Below are 26,405 nucleotides of genomic sequence, written 5' to 3' on the forward strand. Positions count from 1 at the left end.
TAAATTATCAGATGGTCATGTGCAGGTAGAGATACTGGTGTGCAAAAGAGCAGAAGAGTAAATAAATAAAAACAGTATGGGGATGAGGTAGGTAAATTGGGTGGGCTATTTACCGATGGACTATGTACAGCTGCAGCGATCGGTTAGCTGCTCAAATAGCAGATGTTTAAAGTTGGTGAGGGAGATAAAAGTCTCCAACTTCAGCGATTTTTGCAATTCGTTCCAGTCACAGGCAGCAGAGAACTGGAAGGAAAGGCGGCCAAATGGAGGTGTTGGCTTTAGGGATGATCAGTGAAATACACCTGCTGGAGCGCGTGCTACGGGTGAGTGTTGCCATCGTGACCAGTGAACTGAGATAAGGCGGAGCTTTACCTAGCATGGACTTGTAGATGACCTGGAGCCAGTGGGTCTGGCGACGAATAGGTAGCGAGGGCCAGCCGACTAGAGCATACAGGTCACAGTGGTGGGTGGTATAAGATGCTTTAGTAACAAAACGGATGGCACTGTGATGAACTGCATCCAGTTTGCTGAGTAGAGTATTGGAAGCTATTTTGTAGATGACATCGCCGAAGTCGAGGATCGGTAGGATAGTCAGTTTTACTAGGGTAAGTTTGGCGGCGTGAGTGAAGGAGGCTTTGTTGCGGAATAGAAAGCCGACTCTAGATTTGATTTTAGATTGGAGATGTTTGATATGAGTATGGAAGGAGAGTTTACAGTCTAGCCAGACACCTAGGTACTTATAGATTTCCACATATTCTAGGTCGGAACCATCCAGGGTGGTGATGCTAGTCGGGCATGCGGGTGCAGGCAGCGAACGGTTGAAAAGCATGCATTTGGTTTTACTAGCGTTTAAGAGCAGTTGGAGGCCACGGAGGGAGTGTTGTATGGCATTGAAGCTCGTTTGGAGGTTAGATAGCACAGTGTCCAAGGACGGGCCAGAAGTATACAGAATGGTGTCGTCTGCGTAGAGGTGGATCAGGGAATCGCCCGCAGCAAGAGCAACATCATTGATATATACAGAGAAAAGAGTCAGCCCGAGAATTGAACCCTGCGGCACCCCCATAGAGACTGCCAGAGGACCGGACAAGATGCCCTCCGATTTGACACACTGAACTCTGTCTGCAAAGTAGTTGGTGAACCAGGGAAGGCAGTAATTAGAAAAACCGAGGCTACCGATAAGAATATGGTGATTGACAGAGTCGAAAGCCTTGGCCAGGTCGATGAAGACGGCTGCACAGTGCTGTCTTTTATCGATGCCGGTTATGATATCGTTCAGTACCTTGAGCGTGGCTGAGGTGCACCTGTGACCGGCTTGGAAACCAGATTGCACAGCGGAGAAGGTACGGTGGGATTTGAGATGGTCAGTGATCTGTTTGTTGACTTGGCTTTCGAAGACCTTAGATAGGCAGGGCAGGATGGATATAGGTCTGTAACAGTTTGGGTCCAGGGTGTCTCCCCCTTTGAAGAGGTGGATGACTGCGGCAGCTTTCCAATCCTTGGGGATCTCAGACGATATGAAAGAGAGGTTGAACAGGCTGGTAATAGGGGTTGCGACAATGGCGGCGGATAGTTTCAGAAATAGAGGGTCCAGATTGTCAAGCCCAGCTGATTTGTACGGGTCCAGGTTTTGCAGCTCTTTCAGAACATCTGCTATCTGGATTTGGGTAAAGGAGAACTGTGGAGGCTTGGGCGAGTAGCTGCAGGGGGGGGGGGGGGGGGGGTGGAGCTGTTGGCCGAGGTTGGAGTAGCCAGGAGGAAGGCATGGCCAGCCGTTGAGAAATGCTTGTTGAAGTTTTTGATTATCATGGATTTATCGGTGGTGACCGTGTTACCTAGCCTCAGTGCAGTGGGCAGCTGGTTGGAGGTGCTCTTGTTCTCCATGAACTTTACAGTGTCCCAGAACTTTTTGGAGTTAGAGCTACAGGATGCAAATTTCTGCTTGAAAAAGCTGGCCTTTGCTTTTCTGACTGACTGCGTGTATTGGTTCCTGACTTCCCTGAACAGTTGCATATCGCAGGGACTATTCGATGCTATTGCAGTCCGCCACAGGATGTTTTTGTGCTGGTCGAGGGCAGTCGGGTCTGGAGTGAACCAAGGGCTATATCTGTTCTTAGTTCTGCATTTTTTGAACGGAGGATGCTTATCTAAGATGGTGAGGAAGTTACTTTTAAGAATGACCAGGCATCCTCAACTGACGGGATGAGGTCAATATCCTTCCAGGATACCCGGGCCAGGTCGATTAGAAAGGCCTGCTCGCAGAAGTGTTTTAGGGAGCGTTTGACAGTGATGAGGGGTAGTCGTTTGACTGCGGACCCGTAGCGGATACAGGCAATGAGGCAGTGATCGCTGAGATCCTGGTTGAAGACAGCGGAGGTGTATTTGGAGGGCCAGTTGGTCAGGATAACGTCTATGAGGGTGCCCTTGTTTACAGATTTAGGGTTGTACCTGGTGGGTTCCTTGATGATTTGTGTGAGATTGAGGGCATCTAGCTTAGATTGTAGGATTGCCGGGGTGTTAAGCATATCCCAGTTTAGGTCACCTAACAGAACAACCTCTGAAGCTAGATGGGGGCAATCAATTCACAAATGGTGTCCAGGGCACAGCTGGGAGCTGAGGGGGGTCGGTAGCAGGTGGCAACAGTGAGACTTATTTCTGGAGAGAGTAATTTTTAAAATTAGTAGTTCGAACTGTTTGGGTATGGACCTAGAAAGTACGCCTTCTCCCTATGACCAGCAATCAAACAATTATCAAAGGACCACTTCTGGTTACCCTCACCGATTCCACAGCACCCGACTATGTTTTTACCCACCCTGAACCCACAAATGGATCATCCAAAAAGCAAGGGTCCACTTTCTCAAAAAACTTCACTCCTACTATCACATACTCAGCTTTATCCTGACCCTCGGTGTAAGCCTCTGGCTCCGAGAACTTCACACCTACCACCTCCAATACTTCGCCCTCATTCACTTCCATGTATCCTCCTGTCTTCCTAGCACTCTGCTTACAATTGCTACCATTTTCTTTAACAAACCATCTCTCTTTTTTCTGCTATTTTTAACCGACTCAAGCTCACAATCTTCCTCCCTCTCTCGCTCTCTCGTAGACCTATGCCTCTCTCTTTCCCTTCATTACTCCTCCGTATTCCAAGTCTCCTTGTGATAATACTACACGTCCCATGACATAAATATTTTCTTGCTTTCTCAAGGAACGCCATTTACCCGGCTGTCACAATCTCCGTACAATCAGCACAAACCCCTCGGGATGTAGCGCTAAACAGTGCATCCCACTTATAATGCAGCTGCTGATATTATTCTTTATCAAACGCTGTTGTGACACTTTTCAATTTCACACATGCGCGCTCCCCGGCTTCCCTCTCCGACGTGCACCTTCAACTCCATCTCATTACGCAATTTGAGTTTCCTTATAAGGTAATCGATTCTGACACTTAATCATCCATTACTTTTCAGGTTTTCAATACATTTAAACTTGTTTAAATACGTTTTAAAATAATTAATTTCATATTTATGAAACTTTGATGACAGAAAAGCATGATGACTTCTTTGCCGAGCGAGGGTTAGAGTCTGCTGGACGAAGAGTCTGCTGGATTTTTGGCACCTCCTTGTGGCAGTAATGGAAAATGTCTACTTCGAGGCCCACCAGACTTTAAAATTGGGGACCCCTTTTCACATCGTCTGTCTGCTAATGCTACCCAGTCAGTTCTGTCAAGAGTGGTTTAAAGTGGCAATATTTCAATAATAAAGTCAACTTTTTGTGTGAATAAAGTCAGTGAATAAAGTTAAGACTAATGTAAGGGATTTGGTTACCTTCAATAAAATGTTATGAAAATGGTGGGTAAACTGCGTTTAGTTGCGTTTACCCTCCACTAGGCCTACACCACTGCCGGTAGCCTACCCTCTCAGCAGAGGCACCCATGAACACACACAGAACAGTATAATAACTTTCAATATAATACACGAGTTGAATCAAACCATGTTTCCACCGTAGTTTATGAGTTGTCCATAATTCATGAGTTGAATGCTTGGAGTCTTCACAGATCCTGTAACATAAAACATCACATTTCTTTCCTTACATTAATGGCATGACCGTGTTATTTTTAAATTATTAAAAATTATAAATTATTTAACAATTTAATTAGAACATTGAACTTAAACCCTGTATGATTCCTGGATCTAAGTATAACTATGGAAATAATACAGATACATAAATGGTCTACTTCTTCTGGCCACAGATGGCACAGACAACACCAATACATGCACGCAGTAGAAAAACAAAGCAATGAGCCTCTAAACAGCTGACTGACAAAAGCAAACAATGATAAATCAATGGATAAATCGAATGCATTGCAATAAAGGCTATTTTTATCAACGGCGCATGGCAAACAAATGGTGAAAATGTTGACTGAACAAAAATATAAATGCAACATGTAAAGTGTTGGTCCCATGTTTCATAAGCTGAAATAAAAGATCCCAGGAATGTTCCATAACGTACAAAAATGTTATTTCTCTTAAATGTTGTGCACAAATTTGTTTACATCCCTGTTAGTGAGCATTTCTCCTTTGCCAAGATAATCCAGTCAACTGACAGGTGTGGCATATATAGAAGCTGATTAAACAGCATGATCATTACACAGGTGCACCTTGTGCTGGGGACAATCAAAGGCCACTATAAAATGTGCAGTTTTGTCACATAACACAATGCCACAGATGTCTAAAGTTGAGGGAGCGTGCAATCAGCATGCTGACTGCAGGAATGTCCACCAGAGCTGTTGCCAGAGAATTGAATGTCGTTTTAGAGAATTTTTCAGTACGTCCAACCGGGCCTGACAACCGCAGACCACGTGTAACCACGCCCATCCAGGACCTTCACATCCATGATAATGCATGGTCCTATGTTGCAAGGATCTGTACACAATTCCTGGAACCTGAAAATGTCCCAGTTATTTAATGGCCTGCACAATCACCAGACATGTCACCCACTGAGCATGTTGGGATGCTCTGGATCAATGTGTACGACTGCGTGTCCCAGTTCCTGCCAATATCCAGCAACTTCGCACAGCCAAGGTATCTGTGACCAACAGATGCATATCTGTGTTCCCAGTCATGTGAAATCCAGATTTGGGCCTAATTTCCAGCTTCCAAGAATTGTGTACATATCCTGACGTTGCCGGAGAAGATGGCTGATATTTTACGTGCTCCTAACCAATTGTGTTTTTATGTTTGTTTTTTTTGCGTTATTTGTACATAATGTTAAGATTTTGCACATAATGTTGCTGCTACTGTCTCTTATGACCGAAAATAACTTCTGGACATCAGAACAGCGATTACTCACCACGAAATGGCAGAAGCTTTTTCCTTTAATGAGCCTGACGAGCCCAAATTGAACGACATACTGCTTTCCAGGGAACGGGCCCAAATCCCTGTCATTTGCGTGAAGCGACAACAGAGAAAGAGGACAGAGGTCGGGCTGCCTTCTGAGAATTCGTAGGCGATCTACTAAAATCCCCCCTGCCTTCCGTTCTACTAGCTAACCATTGGAAAATAAAATTGACGATCTACGAGGAAGATTAACCTACCAATGGGACATTATAAACTGTAATATCTTATGCTTCACGGAGTTGTGACTGATCGACGACATTATCAACATACAGCTGGCTGGTTATACGCTGTATCGGCATGATAGAACAGCGGCATCTGGTAAAAAAAGGGGTGGTGGACTATGCATATATGTAAACAACAGCTGGTACACAATATCTACGGAAATCTCAAGGTTTTGCTCCCCTAAGGTAGAGTATCTCATGATAAGCTGTAGACCACACTATCTACCTAGAGTTTCAATCTGTATTTTCCGTAGCTGTCTACATACCACCACAGACCGATGCTGGCACTAAGACCGCACTCAATGAGCTGTATTCCACCATAAGCAAACAGGAAAACGCTCAACCAGAGGCGGCGCTCCTAGTGGCCGGGGACTTTAATGCAGGGAAACTTAAATCTGTTTCACCAAATTTCTGTCAGCCTGTTAAATGTGCAACCAGAGGGAAAATAACTCTGGACCACCTTTACTCCACACACACAGAGATGCGTACAAATCTCTCCCTCACTCTCCATTTGACAAATCTGACCATAATTCCATCCTCCTGATTCCTGCTTACAAGCAAAAATTCAAGCAGGAAGCACCAGTGACTAGATCAATAAAAAGTGGTCAGATGAAGCAGATGATAAGCTACAGGACTGTTTTACTAGCACAGACTGGAATATGTTCCAGGATTCTTCCTATGTCCTTGAGGAGTACACCACATCAGTCATTGGCTTCATCAATAAATGCATTGTTGACGTCGTCCCCACAGCGACCGTACCCCAACCAGAAGCCATGGATTACAGGCAACATCCGCACTGAGCTAAAGGCTAGAGCTGCCGCTTTCAAGGAGTGGGACTCTAACCCGGAAGCTTATAAGAAATCCCGCTATGCCCTCCGACGAACCATCAAACAAGCAAGTGTCAATACAGGACTAAGACCGAATCATACTACACCGGCTCCGACGCTTGTCGGATGTGGCAGGGTTTGCAAACCATTACAGACTACAAAGGGAAACACAGCCGAGAGCCGCCCAGTGACACAAGCCTACCAGACGAGCAAAACTACTTCTATGCTCGCTTCGAGGCAAATAACACTGAAACATTCATGAGAGCACCAGCTGTTCCGGACGACTGTGTGATCACGCTCTCCGCAGCCGCTGTGAATAAGCCAATGTGAGTAAGACATTTAAACAGGTCAACATTCACAAGGCCGCAGGGCCAGACAGATTACCAGGACGTGTACTGCGAGCGTGCGCTGACCAACTGGCAAGTGTCTTCGCTGACATTTTCAACCTCTCCCTGTCTGAGTCTGTAATACCAACATGTTTTAAGCAGACCACCATAGTCCTTGTGCCCAAGAACACTAAGGTAATCTGCCTAAATGACTACCTACCCGTAGCACTCACGTCTGTAGCCATATGAAGTGCTTTGAAAGGCTGGTCATGGCTCACAGCAACACCATTATCCAAGAAACCCTAGACCCACTCCAATTTGCATACTGCCCTAACAGATCCACAGATGATGCAATCTCTATTGCACTCCACACTGCCCTTTCTCACCTGGACAAAAGGAACACCTATACGAGAATGCTATTCATTGACTACAGCTCAGCATTCAACACCACGGTGCCCTCAAAGTTCATCAATAAGCTAAGGACCCTGGGACTAGACATCTCCCTCTGCACCTGGATCCTGGACTTCCTGATGGGCCATCCCCAGGTGGTAATGATACGTAACAACATATCCGCCACACTGATCCTCAACACAGGGGCCCCTCAGGGGTGCGTGCTCAATCCCCTCCTGTACTCCCTGTTCATCATGACTGCACGGCCAGGCACGACTACAACTCCATCATTAAGTTATTTAGAGCCCCCCCAAAGTTTGACTTTTGTTGCATTTAGGGGAGCTAATGTCTAATTACATTTTTTATTTAACTAGGCAAGTCAGTTAAGAACAAATTCTTATTTACAATGACGGCCTAAGAGCAGTGGGTTAACTGCCTTGTCAAGGGGCAGAACGACAGATTTTTACCTTGTCAGCTCGGGGATTCGATCTAACAACCTTTCAGTTCCTGGCCCAACGCTCTATCCACTAGGCTACCTGCCACTCATTCAGGGAAGCTGATCCCCCACTGGCTCCACTGTAATTCACACCCTGCTTTAGCTTTCATATCAGCAATAAATAATAAAAGGTTAAATTACTACAAACCTTTATAGGGTTAGGGCTCCCACATGGCCATAGTTCCATGTTAGCTATCTGCATCTCTGAACACCTGTGTGTAAACAAAGACTGACACCACAGACGTGTTGTCACCGAAAAATACAGTCAGCTCCAACTGTTAAAAAAAAGTGTACAGTAAGTGTATATTTTGCATTTGGAAATTATTTTGATGTGATATGACAATGAGTTTGTTTCTAGAACCATACAGCAAATGAGAATCGATTTCACGGTTAGATGGAGTATTTGACTGTTTTGGCTGCTAGAGCCAATTAGTCTCTGAACATGTTAAGGTCCTTGTACTATAAGGTTGATGTTAGGCTCCTTTAGTCCATAAGTGTCTTTCACATCACACATAGTAGCTAGTTATGCAATAAGGCACGAGGGGGTGTGGTATAAGGTCAATATACCACGGCTACGGGCTGTTCTGATGCACAACACGGAGTGCCTGAATACAGCCCTTAGCCGTGGTATATTGGCCATATACCACAAACCCCGATGTGCCTTATTGCTAATATAATTGGTTACCAACATAATTAGAGCAGTAACAAGAAATGTTGTCATACCCAGTTAATCAGCATTCAGGACTCGAACCACTGTTTATAATACAAAATGAATTCAAGGTTGAGCTTAGCTTGTAATCCTCAAATAATTGATGAAGGAGCATGATGCTAATACAATTCAAATGCCAATTTCCCCCTAAAAGTTTATTAGAAAGATTTAGTCAACATTACAAGAATGCTTTATTTCTTCATTTAATTCAGCACAAGACTTGTTTTAAAAATGGTGAAGATGCAGGAGCAGAGTGAGGATTCAATGTCCTATGATAAAGAAAGTTATACAGAAATAAACAACTAAGTGTCTTGTGATATTACCATAGTTGTTTTAAGAACCATTAATTGCATTATTGACATTGACAGTGAGAAACAGGTGATGACAGAAGTTTATGAAACATGAAATGAAAAAATTGTGAAACAACTCTGCACAGCTTCAAACAAGGCATTTCTGTGCATTATCAGCCATATTGTTACATTGTTCCTGGTTGAACAGTCATATGTGGCAAAGACTAGTTGCAATGGAGTGCAAAACACCTGAGGTTTTCATGGTGACATATCCATTTACCCTTGTGGACAAAACAACAAAACATTTTGCTTTCATCAGGTTGGAGTGGATATCTTTTCAGTATTGGCAGCACAAAGGGCAACCAACCCTTCAGACGCGAAAGACAAAAGCAGAATAGAGAGCAGGACATAAGTCCACTCATGCCACCTTATTTCTTGCCTTGCTTGGTGACCATGTTCCGTGGGGGTGTGACTGGACGGCTGCCATTTGGCTTCTTCTTCTCAGCGGGCTTCAAAATCTACAAGTGGAATGGACACAAGTAATCCAACCTAAGATGATGTTTTGCCCACTGCAATAGTCTTTACATCGTACAGTTTGACATAATGACAAGATTGGTTATAGCGTTAAGACCTCCATAAACTAGTACTAATACAATCATTGACACATTTACATTCCCGCGATAAGACAGTACATTCATGATGAAATTCTCACCTGAAAAGAGCACATGAGGGTCTCATCCACACTCATCATAGCACCAGCATTGTCAAACTCCCCGCAGTAGTTGGGTGCTGAGAATAAAGTCACAAGCTGTCGCTTGGCGAAGAACTCATAGCCGTCCTCAACAACCTGCCAAAAAAACAACATTGATTATAGTTGGGTTAAAAATGAAAACAATGTGCATTCAACTCCAGACAGTACAGTGAAAGTATGCAGACATACCTGATGGGCGCGACAGATCAGATCCAAATCATGTTTGTGCAGGAACTTTGCCACAACTTCTGAGCCAAAAGTAAATGAGACGCCTCTGTCATTCTCTCCCCAGCCGAGGACATCCTTGTCTGGATCTGACCAGAGCAGGTCACACAGGAGGCCCTGGTCGGGGACGTCGGTGGGCCGCATGACGCGCCTGATCTGCTCCATGGACTGGAGGTCTGGTGACAACCCTGAGAGACACAGAAGGAGATGAACAGCAAGAATACGGTTAATTGCAGTAAGAACTTGTTGGTAAATGAGAAGACAATTGAAATAAAATAAAATAGTATTTCTCAATATCACAGCAATGTCTTAGTGTGTCCTAAAACAGGACCACTTCTCTTCATGTTTAAGGATTACTAAAATGCAACCTACCTCCATGGCAACAGAAAATCTTCTCATCAACAATGGCAGCAATAGGGAGGCAGTTAAAGCAATCTGTAAATGTTTTCCAGAGCTTGATGTTGTACCTTCTTTTACCTAGAATAATAAAATATAATTTTAGGATGATAGTAAGCTAGGCAATGCGTATGACAGGAACCTATAACAAAATGCAATTTATGTAGATACAAAGACTATATTCTGTCAGAGAGCGCAGGGTTATGATTATTACAGCCACAACATATCACTCACACTCATCATAGAATCCATATATTCTGTTGATGGAGGCGCACTCATGATTCCCTCTCAGCAGGAAGAAGTTCTCCGGGTATTTGATTTTGTAGGCTAGAAGCAGACAGATGGTCTCCAGAGACTGCTTCCCCCTGTCCACATAGTCTCCCAGAAATAGGTAGTTGCTCTCAGGAGGGAAGCCCCCATACTCAAACAGCCTCAATAGGTCGTAATATTGCCCATGGATGTCACCTGCAGAAGGCAAATGATTTAAACTTCAAGTTCTACACATCCCTCATTGGGATAGAAGACACTTCATGTAACAGTTATGTTCACCAAATATTGATGATTACTCACCACAGATCTTGAGGGGGGCTTCAAGTTCAAGGAGGATAGGTTGGCTGAGAAATATCTCCCTGGACTTGAGGCACAATCCTCGGATCTCGTTCTCCTGCAGCTGCACATTCTTACCAGGCTTTGCTCCCCTGACTTAAAATGAAACAATCCTGATGAATCTACAAGCAAAGATACAGTATCTACCTAGTTCGCCATCCTACTCATTGCCATGTTGTCTGGATAGGGGTGTGAGTGGTGACCATCATTTCAGATTTCTCATGTTATTGACTTAATCGTTCACTGACTGACTGGGGCAGCTAGTAATTGACTGAGACAGTGCCCTGGATCATGTAGCTAAAGTAACGTTAGTTACATAGCTAGCAAACTACTTTGAATGAACATTTCTTAATGTGTCAACCGGGACAAATGTCAGATTAACATTAGCTAGTTAGATATGGTCAACAACAGCCTTAACTAAAGTTAGCTAGTTACTAGCTAACTTTAGTTTAGCTAGCTACCGATAGCCAGAGCCAACCTGCGTCAACAACTAACGCGTTATCTAGCTAAGGCTTGCCACCAGTCATCTAACGAAGTAAACATAATATTGCATAAATAACGTAAGATTAATGTACTCTTTCCTTACCTTCTAAAAGACGCTGGATGATACTGTCTATGTTGAGTTTGTCAACATCGGCCATGGCGACGTAGAAAAAATGGCTGAGTGAGCTGCAAATCTAGTGCTGGTTAGCTAACGTTAGCTAGTGGTGGCTACGATTGGCTAGCTTCACTAAATTGCTGGTTCCAAGAACGTGTAGAAATGACACCCTGTTATTTGGTTATCATACAAAGTTATATTATACCTAGCTAACTACTTCAACATCTTAGTGTTATACAAAACACCTAATATTAGCCGTCTACCGGGACAAAATAAACGTTAGCCTATCTATTAGCCGTTAACGATGCCCTCTGATCTAGCCACACCCACTTTCCTACTTCAGAGGAATCTGCCCGAACAACCTTCTGGGTGGATTTGATGGCCGCTGCCATCTACTGTACTGGCCTAAGATAAACTACCCTCCTAGGTGTGCCACACCGTGACATCCGTGCATGGCTGCTGCCACAGTGCCAGCCTCCTCCCTAAATATTTCAGCCTCCGTAGAACTTGATTGTCAATGACAATTTAATTACTGTGATTTTCCTCTTCCCAAGAAGAACTGATTATTTTACTAATAGCCAAACTAAGATTTATGAGAGAGGAGCAGGCGTCTGGTAACAATTCAAATTTCAGACACCTCATTACTTGTAATTGACCATTCGTGTTTTTTGTTGCAATATTTGTATTGATAAATCTAAGGTTTTCAAGTGCACATCCTTGTTCACAGGACAAAACATTTGTGGAATTTCTGAACAAGATTACAAATCCACACTGTTGTGAACCTAGACTCTCTAGATGATTTTATAACGTGTAGGCTGGTACAGTTCAATTCATCTGATAGATCATACTTAGTTACAGTTGGATCTATATCCTGTATGAAAATGGATTATATGCGATTAACCTGAAAATCCTTTATTTACAAGATGATCATGCACATCTCAAACATTTCCAGATAGCTTTGATGCGCAGCGGGGCGACGTGTAACAGAAGAGATGCAAGGACAGTTAACAAGAGGTGGATTTATTCCTGGCCCTTCTCTTCCCCATGTGTGATGATGTAGATCAGATTACTGTAGTCCAGGTGTCCAGCCACATCTGGAGGGAAGGCGGTTGTAACGGCCGTTGGTGGAAGAAAGTGAGGACCAAGATGCAGCGTGGTAAGTGTTCATCATTTTAATGTTAAAACTGAACACTATCAAACAAGCAACAAAAGAACAACCGAAACAGCTCCGTCAGGCGCAAACACACTAAAAACAGAAAATAACTACCCACACCACACAGGTAGGAAAAGGCTAAGTATGGTTCTCAATCAGAGACAACGATAGACAGCTGCCTCTGATTGAGAACCACACCCGGTCAAACAACACAGAAATCAAAAACATAGAAAATGAACATAGAATGCCCACCCTAGTCACACCCTGGCCTAAACAAATAGAAAATAAAAACCTCTCTATGGCCAGGGCGTGACAGCGGTGAACATCTGCTCCATCTGAAGGAATAGATCACAAAGCCTGTTTGAGAATAGTATGAAAATGGTTTTGCTTAGTATGTACAAAAATATCAGTGATGATGGTTCTAAACTTTTCGCGGGAGAACCCATCTGCCTGGGTTGTTAACATCTCAAATCGAATTGTATTGGCCACAAACACGTGTTTAGCAGATGTTATTGTGGGTCCAACAGTGCAGTAATATCTAACAAGTAATATCTAACCATTTCACAGCAATACACACAAATCTAAAGTAAGGAATGGAATTAAGAATATAATATTTGAACAAGCAATGTCAGAGCGGCATAGACTAAGACACTGTTACACTGTTATTTTATTATTATTATATATATATATATATATATATTTTACCTTTATTTAACCAGGTAGGCAAGTTGAGAACAAGTTCTCATTTACAATTGCACCCTGGCCAAGATAAAGCAAAGCAGTTCGACACATACAACAACACAGAGTTACACATGGAGTAAAACAAACATACAGTCAATAATACAGTAGAAAGATAAGTCTATATACAACGTGAGCAAATGAGGTGAGATAAGGGAGGTAAAGGCAAAAGGGCCATGGTCGCAAAGTAAATACAATATAGCAAGTAAAACAATGGAATGGTAGATTTGCAGTGGAAGAATGTGCAAAGTATAAATATAAATAATGGAGTGCAAAGGAGCAAAGTAAATAAATACAGTAGGGGAAGAGGTAGTTTTTTGGGCTAAATTATAGATGGGCTATGTACAGGTGCAGTAATATGTGATCTGCTCTGACAGCTGGTGCTTAAAGCTAGTGAGGGAGATAAGTGTTTCCAGTTTCAGAGATTTTTGTAGTTCGTTCCAGTCATTGGCAGCAGAGAACTGGAAGGAGAGGCGGCCAAAGGAAGAATTGGTTTTGGGGGTGACCAGAGAGATATACCTGCTGGAGCGCGTGCTACAGGTGGGTGCTGCTATGGTGACCAGCGAGCTGAGGTAAGGGGGGACTTTACCTAGCATGGTCTTGTAGATGACCTGGAGCCAGTGGATTTGGCGATGAGTATGAAGCGAGGGCCAGCCAACAAGAGTGTACAGGTCGCAGTGGTGGGTAGTATATGGGGCTTTGGTGACAAAACGGATGGCACTGTGATAGACTGCATCCAATTTATTGAGTAGGGTATTGGAGGCTATTTGGTAAATGACATCGCCGAAGTCGAGGATCGGTAGGATGGTCAGTTTTACGAGGGTATGTTTGGTAGCATGAGTGAAGGATGCTTTGTTGCGAAATAGGAAGCCAATTCTAGGTTTAACTTTGGATTGGAGATGTTTGATGTGAGTCTGGAAGGAGAGTTTACAGTATAACCAGACACCTAGGTATTTGTAGTTGTCCACATATTCTAAGTCAGAACCGTCCAGAGTAGTGATGCTGGACGGGCGGGCAGGTGCAGGCAGCGATCGGTTGAAGAGCATGCATTTGGTTTTACTTGTATTTAAGAGCAGTTGGAGGCCACGGAAGGAGAGGTGTATGGCATTAAGGCTCGCCTGGAGGGTTGGTAACACAGTGTCCAAAGAAGGGCCAGAAGTATACAGAATGATGTCGTCTGCGTAGAGGTGGATCAGAGACTCACCAGCAGCAAGAGCGACATCATTGATGTATACAGAGAAGAGAGTCGGGCCAAGAATTGAACCCTGAGGCACCCCCATAGAGACTGCCAGAGGCCCGGACAACAGGCCCTCCGATTTGACACACTGAACTCTCTCAGAGAAGTAGTTGGTGAACCAGGCGAGGCAATCATTTGAGAAACCAAGGCTATTGAGTCTGCCGATGAGGATGTGGTGATTGACAGGTGATTGACGGAGAAGGTGCGGTGGGATTCGAAATGGTCGGTAATCTGCTTGTTGTCTTGGCTTTCGAAGACCTTAGAAAGGCAGGGTAGGATAGATATACAGTGCCTTGCGAAAGTATTCGGCCCCCTTGAACTTTGCGACCTTTTGCCACATTTCAGGCTTCAAACATAAAGATATAAAACTGTATTTTTTTGTGAAGAATCAACAACAAGTGGGACACAATCATGAAGTGGAACGACATTTATTGGATATTTCAAACTTTTTTAACAAATCAAAAACTGAAAAATTGGGCGTGCAATATTATTCAGCCCCCTTAAGTTAATACTTTGTAGCGCCACCTTTTGCTGCGATTACAGCTGTAAGTCGCTTGGGGTATGTCTCTATCAGTTTTGCACATCGAGAGACTGAAATTTTTTCCCATTCCTCCTTGCAAAACAGCTCGAGCTCAGTGAGGTTGGATGGAGAGCATTTGTGAACAGCAGTTTTCAGTTCTTTCCACAGATTCTCGATTGGATTCAGGTCTGGACTTTGACTTGGCCATTCTAACACCTGGATATGTTTATTTTTGAACCATTCCATTGTAGATTTTGCTTTATGTTTTGGATCATTGTCTTGTTGGAAGACAAATCTCCGTCCCAGTCTCAGGTCTTTTGCAGACTCCATCAGGTTCTCTTCCAGAATGGTCCTGTATTTGGCTTCATCCATCTTCCCATCAATTTTAACCATCTTCCCTGTCCCTGCTGAAGAAAAGCAGGCCCAAGCCATGATGCTGCCACCACCATGTTTGACAGTGGGGATGGTGTGTTCAGCTGTGTTGCTTTTACGCCAAACATAACGTTTTGCATTGTTGCCAAAAAGTTCAATTTTGGTTTCATGTGACCAGAGCACCTTCTTCCACATGTTTGGTGTGTCTCCCAGGTGGCTTGTGGCAAACTTTAAACAACACTTTTTATGGATATCTTTAAGAAATGGCTTTCTTCTTGCCACTCTTCCATAAAGGCCAGATTTGTGCAATATACGACTGATTGTTGTCCTATGGACAGAGTCTCCCACCTCAGCTGTAGATCTCTGCAGTTCATCCAGAGTGATCATGGGCCTCTTGGCTGCATCTCTGATCAGTCTTCTCCTTGTATGAGCTGAAAGTTTAGAGGGACGGCCAGGTCTTGGTAGATTTGCAGTGGTCTGATACTCCTTCCATTTCAATATTATCGCTTGCACAGTGCTCCTTGGGATGTTTAAAGCTTGGGAAATCTTTTTGTATCCAAATCCGGCTTTAAACTTCTTCACAACAGTATCTCGGACCTGCCTGGTGTGTTCCTTGTTCTTCATGATGCTCTCTGCGCTTTTGACGGACCTCTGAGACTATCACAGTGCAGGTGCATTTATACGGAGACTTGATTACACACAGGTGGATTGTATTTATCATCATTAGTCATTTAGGTCAACATTGGATCATTCAGAGATCCTCACTGAACTTCTGGAGAGAGTTTGCTGCACTGAAAGTAAAGGGGCTGAATAATTTTGCACGCCCAATTTTTCAGTTTTTGATTTGTTAAAAAAGTTTGAAATATCCAATAAATGTCGTTCCACTTCATGATTGTGTCCCACTTGTTGTTGATTCTTCACAAAAAATATATATCTTTATGTTTGAAGCCTGAAATGTCACAAAAGGTTGCAAAGTTCAAGGGGGCCGAATACTTTCGCAAGGCACTGTAGGTCTGTAGCAGTTTGGGTCAAGAGTGTCCCCCCTTTTGAAGAGGGGGATGACCGCAGCTGCTTTCCAATCTTCCAATCGAGTTGCTGTCGGGGGTACAGTGCTGTTGACCGGGGTAGGGGTAGCCAGGTGGAAAGCATGGCCAGCCATAGAAAAATGCTTATTGAAATTCTCAATTATAGTGGATTTATCGGTGGTGACAGAGTTTCCTATCCTCAGTGCAGTGGGCAGCTGGAAGGAAGTGTTCTTATTCTCCATGGACTTTACGGTGTCCCAGAACCTTTTTGAGTTTGTGTTGCAGGAAGCAAATTTCTGCTTGAAAAAGCTAGCCTTGGCTAACCTACTTAGATCATGCCAGCAAACTGGACAACTTCCGGTGAAACTGGGGGTGCATAATTCAAATAAATATTATGGATTTTAAACATTTTGGTACATAGTGTCTTATATCAACTGAAAGCTTAAATTCTTGTTAATCGAACTACACTGTCCAATTTACAGTAGATATTACAGCAAAAACATGCCATGCGATTGTTTGAGGACGGCGACCCACATAAAAATATTTTTCGACCAGCACAAGTTTCATACATTCACATATAATGATTAAATATTATTTTTGAAAATCATCCTCTAATTTATCATCCAAAGGGTCCCAGCTATAACATGTAGTGTCGTTTTGTTAGTTAAAATCTTTCTTTATATCCCCAAAAGTCTGTTTAGACTTCAACTTGCAGAGAAAGGAACCCGAAATCTACCCCTAAACTTTGTTTCAACAAGTCAAAATACATTTCTATTTACTTCTCAGATACCCTAAAAATGTAATCAAACTATAATATTTATTTGGGAAAGAAGTATGTTCAATAGGAAACTGCTTTTGGCAGGTGCGTAATTTCTTCATGGCATGCAAACACGGATTTCCAAGACTGTGTCCTTCTACTAAAACTTTTATTTCTTATTTGTTTTTGAAGTTACAAGTCTGAAACGTTGAACATAGACAGCTGACACCCCGTGGAAGCCATAGGAATTGCATCCAATTTACAATATGGCCTTTCTCTTGCATTTTTAAGAGGATGGTCTCTCTCAAAAAAACAATTCTGGTTGGTTTTTCTTTGGATTTTCTCCTACCATATCTATTGTGTTATATTCTCTTACATTACATTATTAACATTTCTACAAACTTCAAAGTGTTTTCTTTCCAATGGCACCAATTATATGCATATCCTGGCTTCAGGGCCTAAGCTACAGGCAGTTTACTTTGGACACGTCATTCAGGCGGAAATGGAGAAAAAAGGGATCATGCCAGCAAAATATCAAATCAAATCAAATCAAATGTATTTATATAGCCCTTCGTACATCAGCTGATATCTCAAAGTGCTGTACAGAAACCCAGCCTAAAACCCCAAACAGCAAGCAATGCAGGTGTAGAAGCACGGTGGCTAGGAAAAACTCCCTAGAAAGGCCAAAACCTAGGAAGAAACCTAGAGAGGAACCAGGCTATGTGGGGTGGCCAGTCCTCTTCTGGCTGTGCCGGGTGGAGATTATAACAGAACATGGCCAAGATGTTCAAATGTTCATAAATGACCAGCATGGTCGAATAATAATAAGGCAGAACAGTTGAAACTGGAGCAGCAGCACGCACGGTCAGGTGGACTGGGGACAGCAAGGAGTCATCATGTCAGGTAGTCCTGGGGCATGGTCCTAGGGCTCAGGTCAGTTGAAACTGGAGCAGCAGCACGGCCAGGTGGACTGGGGACAGCAAGGAGTCATCATGTCAGGTAGTCCTGGGGCATGGTCCTAGGGTTCAGGTCCTCTGAGAGAGAGAAAGAAAGAGAGAAGGAGAGAATTAGAGAATGCACACTTAGATTCACACAGGACACCGGATAGGACAGGAGAAGTACTCCAGATATAACAAACTGACCCTAGCCCCCCGACACATAAACTACTGCAGCATAAATACTGGAGGCTGAGACAGGAGGGGTCAGGAGACACTGTGGCCCCATCCGAGGACACCCCCGGACAGGGCCAAACAGGAAGGATATAACCCCACCCACTTTGCCAAAGCACAGCCCCCACACCACTAGAGGGATATCTTCAACCACCAACTTACCATCCTGAGACAAGGCTGAGTATAGCCCACAAAGACCTCCGCCACGGCACAACCCAAGGGGGGGGGGGGGGGGGGGGCAACCTAGACAGGATGACCACATCAGTGAATCAACCCACTCAGGTGACGCACCCCCTCCAGGGACGGCATGAGAGAGCCCCAGTAAGCCAGTGACTCAGCCCCTGTAATAGGGTTAGAGGCAGAGAATCCCAGTGGAAAGAGGGGAACCGGCCAGGCAGAGACAGCAAGGGCGGTTCGTTGCTCCAGAGCCTTTCCGTTCACCTTCCCACTCCTGGGCCAGACTACACTCAATCATATGACCCACTGAAGAGATGAGTCTTCAGTAAAGACTTAAAGGTTGAGACCGAGTTTGCGTCTCTGACATGGGTAGGCAGACCGTTCCATAAAAATGGAGCTCTATAGGAGAAAGCCCTGCCTCCAGCTGTTTGCTTAGAAATTCTAGGGACAATTATGAGGCCTGCGTCTTGTGACCGTAGCGTACGTGTAGGTATGTACGGCAGGACCAAATCAGAGAGATAGGTAGGAGCAAGCCCATGTAATGCTTTGTAGGTTAGCAGTAAAACCTTGAAATCAGCCCTTGCTTTGACAGGAAGCCAGTGTAGAGAGGCTAGCACTGGAGTAATATGATCAAATCTTTTGGTTCTAGTCAGGATTCTAGCAGCCGTATTTAGCACTAACTGAAGTTTATTTAGTGCTTTATCCGGGTAGCCGGAAAGTAGAGCATTGCAGTAGTCTAACCTAGAAGTGACAAAAGCATGGATACATTTTTCTGCATCATTTTTGGACAGAAAGTTTCTGATTTTTGCAATGTTACGTAGATGGAAAAAAGCTGTCCTTGAAATGGTCTTGATATGTTCTTCAAACGAGAGATCAGGGTCCAGAGTAACGCCGAGGTCCTTCACAGTTTTATTTGAGACGACTGTACAACCATTAAGATTAATTTTCAGATTCAACAGAAGATCTCTTTGTTTCTTGGGACCTAGAACAAGCAAAATAAATATCTGACCGGGTTTACTATAATCTACTTAGATCATGCCAGCAAACTAAATATCTGACCGGGGTGACTATAACCTACTTACATCATGCCAGCAAACTAAATATCTGACCGGGTTTACTATGACCTACTTAGATCATGCCAGAAAACTAAATATCTGACTAGGTTTACTATAACCTACTTAGATCATGCCAGCAAACTAAATATCTGACTGGGGTTACTATAACCTTGCACATTAAACATGATTGATGGTATAGCGCACATTTCATAATGAAGACCTGAAATACTTCTTATTTTGCAATTCAATTATTTCCATAGCCCTCTCCTCTCTGGGAGTCTATAATTAGCATGGTGAGGGAGTGGTCCTCCCGTACTCAGATCCCCTGGATCATATGAGAGATTATGCACTGGGGCCTAGGCTTTGACAGGGTGGTGCACTGAGCCACGTTTGATTGGAGAAATCTCATGAAGGCAGGGATTACCATGGAATCGTGAAAACAGAGCATGGGAATGCAGTCTGATGACATTACAGTGCCAGGATTGGCAGGCCTCTCTCGACAGCTGATGTCTAACAGATGCTGTGGATTAGCCCCACCAACAGTTGTGCTTCACAGCTGAAGGTCATTGTGCCAATAGGTATGTACTCATTTCAATTTAGTGAAAGATTGTCTGCGCTGAGTGGAGTTGAGTTGCATTGATGATGAGTTGAGTTGATGATTATTTAAACCAGAATGGGTTGAGATGAGGATGAACACAATCGTAGACCCATGGAAAATGTTTGCACCTCATTGTTGCTCCTCAATAAACATATGCCTTACATCTTATCAGAAAGCTATCTGATGTTTGAGGTCACTGGTCCCATCTCTATTCCCATCTCTACTCCTTGCTCCAGTCCTCAGTTGTCCTCACCCCCAGATCTTCACAGAAATTTAGCTAAATCATTCAAAGAAATCTTAACTCTTACAGCAGGTCTTTCCTGAATTTCCAGAGCAAAGTAGATAAAGAACACAAACAAAATATTCTAATTTGTTAACACAACTTACTCCTACTTCAATTTGCCCATTCTCTCAAAGTTAGATACCAACGATCTGCTCTATGTCGGCCCAAAAAATAACAATTTCATATTCTCGATGAACAAAAAAAGCAGCAATAAACCTGAGAGAGAAGTCATCTCAATCTCAATCTTTCTGTACATTAAATAACAAAAAATATGAGAACTGCCAGCATCCTGTCCCCAGAGAGATACAACTAGAAGAGAACAGGAATTCCCCAACCAAATGATTCCTGACTAAAAAGCTATTTGGGATCACTTATTTCACACAGTGAAATGCATATGGCTCTCTGAAGCTTCCTAGGATTAGATCATGTCAAGGGGTGAGCATCTACTCACCATGTCTGTATAGTAGCTGGAAAAGGGCAAAGAGGGATCCTTGACGGTTTATAATGTGACAGGATGATCACTAGGGGGTAGATATGTAGGCTAGTGATACCCCACCACACCCATTGCCAACCTTCCCTACCCATACACTATAAAAGCTCCATGCCTTCTATAGGCCATGACATAGGTAAAGAGCACTAAGTATTCCCCTTCCTTTTGGTCTATTGTCAGTGCTTTAACTACGATTTAGAGTAACAGCCCAACACTCCATCACATTACCAAGACACTAGAATCAGATATGGCTTGAGTAGAAAGCTAGAGGTTTGACTCACAGCTCCACTTGCTGGGCTCCATCCACCAGCTGTCCCATTACATTTCCTGATGGACCATAACTATTGTGATGAGAGGTGTTTCTGGGTAGCAGCTCTGTTTGGTTTAAACTTCTGAATTTTTGTCATATTGGTGACTTTCTCACATAGCACTGGAAAAAAGCTATGGAAAATAGGGGTATGGTGCCAATGTTCATTAAGGATTTTCTAATTATACAGTATCCAAATGAATGTTTTGTCAAAACATTTTCCACCCAAATAGACGGTCAGTGGTGGGGTGTGTTCTTGGGGGCATTTGAATTAATTGAATATATTTTGAACATTTGATTCTTCTTCATGCATTTTAGTCTTTGTAACTGAGTCACACATACTCTACATGGGAGATAGATGGGATGGATGGATGGATGGATGGATGGATGGATTAAGAAAGAGGAGAGATAAACAGAACTTGTGATACAAACAGGGTGGCTTGGATTTCAAAGTAGACAATGTGAAAATACTCCCTCACGAGGTAGTTGATGTCATGTCTCTTCTCAGTTCTTCACACACCCTTTTGCACAAATTTTGGGATGTCTGATGAAATAGGATACATTAGAAGGGTTAAGTCCAAGGGGCTTACTTTTTCCCAATGTCAGAAAGACAAGCCATCCTCCTCAGTAACTGCAGATCTTTAAAGCAGGCAGCAGAGCATGATGTGCCCTTTCTACTCATAGTGATTTTCGACTGAGGCTTATAGGCTTGTAGGTATTTGTTAACATTTACAAGACCAATAACCAGAAAATGTTACACTGAAATCAAATCAAATCAAATTTTATTGGTCACATACACGTGTTTAGCAGATGTTATTGCGGGTGTAGCGAAATGCTTGTACTTCTAGTTCTGACAGTGCAGCATTATCTAACAATTTCACAACATATACTGTACCCAATACACACAAACCTAAGTAGTGAATTGAATTAAAAATATATAAATATATGGACGCGCAATGTCAGAGCGGCATAGACTAAGATACAGTAGAATAGTATAGAATACAGTATATACATATGAGATGAGAAATGCAAGATATGTAAACATTATTAAAGTGACATTATTAAAGTCACTAGTGTTCCATTTATAAAGTGGCCAATGATTTCAAGTCTGTGTATATAGGCAGCAGCCTCTCTGTGCTAGTGATGGCTATTTAATGGTCTGATGGCCTTGAGACAGAAGCTGTTTTTCAGAATCTTGGCCCCAGCTTTGATGGGCCTGTACTGACCTTGCCTTCTGGATGATAGCGGGGTGAACAGGCAGTGGCTCTGGTGGTTGTTGTCCTTGATGATCTTTTTGGACTTCCTGTGACATCGGGTGCTGCAAGTAGTTTGCCCCCGGTGATGCGTTGTGCAGACCGCACCACCCTCAGGAGAGCCCTGCGGTTGTGGGTGGTGCAGTTGCCTTACCAGGCGGTGATACAGCCCAACAGGATGCTCTCAATTGTGCATCTGTAAAAGTTTGTGAGGGTTTTAGGTGACAAGCCAAATTTCTTCAGCCTCCTGAGATTGGAGGCAATGTTGCGCCTTCTTCACTACACTGTAAAGGCTTTGTCATAACAATGGACGGTGGCAATGGAGATAACTTTAAAACACAATACTAGGTTGCCCGTGCCTTGACTTTGAAAACGATTTACCCCTGTTGGCCAGTAGGCAGTGCTAGCAGCACATTTTTTCTATGTGTCAAGCCAAATTTATCTTGGCTCTTTGAAAATGAGCCACTGATACTGCACATTTTGTAATACACCTGAATGTTAAAGTTTTGCTGGCTCTTCTTCAATTTAACCATCTCTTTCTTCTTGACCTACTGCATTTGATACACATGTAATAGAAGTGGAAATAAGCTGCATCTGTCAATATTGGTTGTTCATTCACTGCTCAAAAGTTGATCAAATATGTGAGATTACTCACTCAGTTGATTGATCGATATGCTTGAGAATGAAATCTGCAAGCGCCGAATTGTTCAGTCAAACTTGGACTAAAAATATATTTACATAAAACACACACCCCGGTATGTTTATTGTGGCAACAATCCTGGCATGAAATTGTCTTCCATATCAACTCTAATTTGAATGTTAAGTTTCCAGATAAATCACAGCTAACTAAGATGTTATTATTTTCATATGAGGCTTGCATCTCATTGCCACCCTCGAGCAACCAATAAAACGCAATAATACTGAAACTTTTAATAAGCTTCCTTCATAATTCCCCCTAGGTGATTTCTGTCTGGCAAGAGAATATGAAATTCCTCCCTTACATATGGTTCAGATAGTAATAAACTTTAAGTTGCTAAAGTACAACAATAAATGCATATTATTTTCTCTTTACAGACGTTTTTAAAGGGATGTCATGTATGATGGAATAAACACATAAACAGCATTATGATGCATTTCACAGTGACCTGAGTTAATTACTTGTTCCTATATTTGTGATTTCACATGGCTCCAGATTATCATGTATGTACATTTATTACGTATTTTCTTATCAATGATTTGGTAATTAAATCAAAAGATGTGTTTAATGGTAACATAGGCCTACTTAGGCCTGCTTTGTTTGGTCAGAATATTATTCAGTGCACGACTGTACCCTAAGAACATGTACAGCCACCAGGGGGCGCAGACAACACTAAAACAGTTATTGTTCAAGCTTAGCTTTGCTCGGTATGCGTTTAATAGTGGAAGGAAATTATTTGTTGAAAGTGCAGAGTTGGTAAAACAACCACCTCCACCATCACCACTACAAAAACTCGAATGCAAGTCTATTGTGTACAGAGAGTCAAGTATGATGGAAAACAACTTTATTGTATATTATGGAATATGTCTGCAGCCTTCACTGGTCTTACAAATGCATTTATTTGTATTTATTTAACCTTTATTTAACTAGGAAAGACAGTTAAGAACAAATTCTTACAAACCCCTTCATGTAAACAGAGGCAGGTTTTCCAGATTAGTGGTGATGGACATGAATGCCTGCGTAGTATATCGTCTTCGTATTTGATGTACATGTGTCTGTCTACCTGTGCTCTTCAAAAGTAAACTACCACTGAAAAACACAATATCAATATGATATTCATTACATATGAATCCTTCTCTGATTCACAGGCGTTGAGTCAATGTGGAAGAGACATGTCGGATGAATGCATTCAGATGTGCAACTGACTTAGGTATCCCCTTTCCCCTTCCTTTCCCCTGTATAGCCTCCAGATGTGATGAAACAGAAATACACACGTTTGTAACTCCTCAGATACCATATACGTACTGTTTTCACACTATAATCTTTCATTATCTAATCAAAATTAAGATCCAGTAATTGACCTCATAAACATGTTATTTACCCCCTTACGGGCACTGCTCAGAGTAGACTCTAGAGGATTTGTGTCAATTTGTCAATAATATGCATTATTTTAAGTAGGCTACTCAGTACCTCCCATATGCCTTTGTTTTTACAGGTCTCATATCATCCAGTACCAGTCTGTATCCCAGATATACAATACCTAGATTTTTTTCTATGTCTGCATACCCACTTTTTCTGAGACCCAGTTAACCCACCATATACCAGCCACTGTTCAATTTCAGATATCAAAGCTAGATCCAATTGCTAGAGTGATCATTCATTTTCACATATGAACTAAGTTCTAAAATACGTTTCATATATTTTTTAATGGAACTTTGAAATATCTAAATAATCAGTAACTAGGCATGTATGGGAATCATTTTTAAATATCTAAATAATCAGTAACTAGGCATGTGTGGGAATCATTTTGAAATATCTAAATAATCAGTAACTAGGCATGTGTGGGAATCATTTTGAAATATCTAAATAATCAGTAACTAGGCATGTGTGGGAATCATTTTGAAATATCTAAATAATCAGTAACTAGGCATGTATGGGAATCATTTTGCAAAGTTTAGACAGTGAAATGTTTATGAAGTTATTTCAAATAAGTTTCAAGTTTTTATAAGTCATATGTACAGGATACACATGGTATATACTGTCCAATTAAATGCTTACATGCAGGTCCTTTCTAGACAATACAACAACAATAAGAAATAAGAAATAAGAAAATATAAGAATTACAAATATAAAGTAAATGGCTCAGTAGAATAGATTACATTTTAGCACAAGTATAAAACAGGAAGGCAACAATCTATAGTACAATATTTACTCAAAGCAGCAGCTACTCTTCCTGGGGTCCAGCAACATTAAGGCAGTTATATTCAATTAAAAATATTACATGACATTACATTTCATAACACTTTTCACAACACATTAAGTGGGAAGGGGAGATTTTGGGGCAAGAATTTGAATTGTGCAGTACTAGCAATAGTAAATAAGAGTATTGTAGCAGCAGTTGTGATATGTGTGTAGCGTCAATGTATGTATGTATGTATGTATGTATGTATGTATGTATGTATGTATGTGTGTGTGTGTGTGTGTGTGTGTGTGTGTGTGTGTGTGTGTGTGTGTGTGTGTGTGTGTGTGTGCGTGCGTGCGCGCGTGTGCATGTGCGCTAAGGTTTTTGTGGTATTACTATTTCACATTTTGAAATGGTAATGAATTAACATGATCACAAATTAAACTAGTTTTTATTCGTTCATCAGAGCAGGTGCATGCATTGCCAATGATCTGCGCCTATTTATTCCTTATGAGCAGAAATCCAAATGGATATATAGTCTATTCATCCATTCACTGTTATTTGTAGCCTAAACTAATGGAGGGAGGGGTGTAAACATAAAAAGAGGTGTTCTGTGTATTTCACTATTTAGGCTACTATTATTAAGGACTGAAGATATGGACGCAACTGTTTTATACCATGGTAGACGGATTTCCATAAGCACAATATGTATAGATTACATTGTTGTTCTCCTTCCCTTTACCAGACGGTAGGCTATTGATCAACCCCTTACGTCATTATTGATAACTTTGACAAACCCAAATCAAATGCAATTTGTCCGGTTAACCGGGACTGCACAAATGCGTTGATACTATTTTTATTTTCAAAAACACTCGCGGTCCACCAGGACATCACTTTTTTTTTAACAAACACATTTGCGTTAGTTCAGTGGACTTTCTTGTGTTCGTTGCATTTTTTTAAAAGTAGAACGAGTAATCGTTAACGTTGTTTAACAAGGGAAATCCAGCCCACATATTTATTGCAGCCGCTGAAAAAATATCTTCAATATCCCCCAAGATGGCCGCCGATGTGGGATCGATGTTTCAATATTGGAAGAAATTTGATCTACGGCGGCTTCAGGTTAGTGTTATCCTTTACCTTTTTGCTTGCATGTGTTCATAG

The 26,405-nt window shown here is 42.2% G+C and overlaps 2 protein-coding genes across 2 annotated transcripts in view; one reads left to right on the forward strand and one right to left on the reverse strand.

Annotated features, from left to right (window-relative positions):
• Positions 1 to 8,490: 8,490 nt before the first annotated feature.
• On the reverse strand, positions 8,491 to 11,582 carry LOC139410811 (serine/threonine-protein phosphatase PP1-gamma catalytic subunit A). The gene is made up of 7 exons (XM_071156341.1): positions 11,220 to 11,582; positions 10,598 to 10,729; positions 10,262 to 10,492; positions 10,004 to 10,108; positions 9,596 to 9,819; positions 9,368 to 9,502; positions 8,491 to 9,173 (listed from the first exon to the last, which is right to left on the reverse strand). The coding sequence occupies exons 1-7, from the start codon at positions 11,272 to 11,274 to the stop codon at positions 9,084 to 9,086; spliced, it is 972 nt and encodes a 323-aa protein (XP_071012442.1). The 5' UTR covers positions 11,275 to 11,582; the 3' UTR covers positions 8,491 to 9,083.
• A 14,679-nt stretch (positions 11,583 to 26,261) lies between these two features.
• LOC139410813 (homeobox protein cut-like 2) overlaps positions 26,262 to 26,405 on the forward strand; it is a 117,965-nt gene continuing 117,821 nt past the window's right edge. The window contains exon 1 of the mRNA XM_071156342.1: positions 26,262 to 26,363. Coding sequence (XP_071012443.1) covers positions 26,301 to 26,363 — 63 coding nt within the window. The 5' untranslated portion in view covers positions 26,262 to 26,300. The remainder of the gene's footprint in view (positions 26,364 to 26,405) is intronic.

Source organism: Oncorhynchus clarkii, chromosome 6 (assembly GCF_045791955.1).
Source record: "Oncorhynchus clarkii lewisi isolate Uvic-CL-2024 chromosome 6, UVic_Ocla_1.0, whole genome shotgun sequence".
Taxonomy (NCBI): domain Eukaryota; kingdom Metazoa; phylum Chordata; class Actinopteri; order Salmoniformes; family Salmonidae; genus Oncorhynchus; species Oncorhynchus clarkii.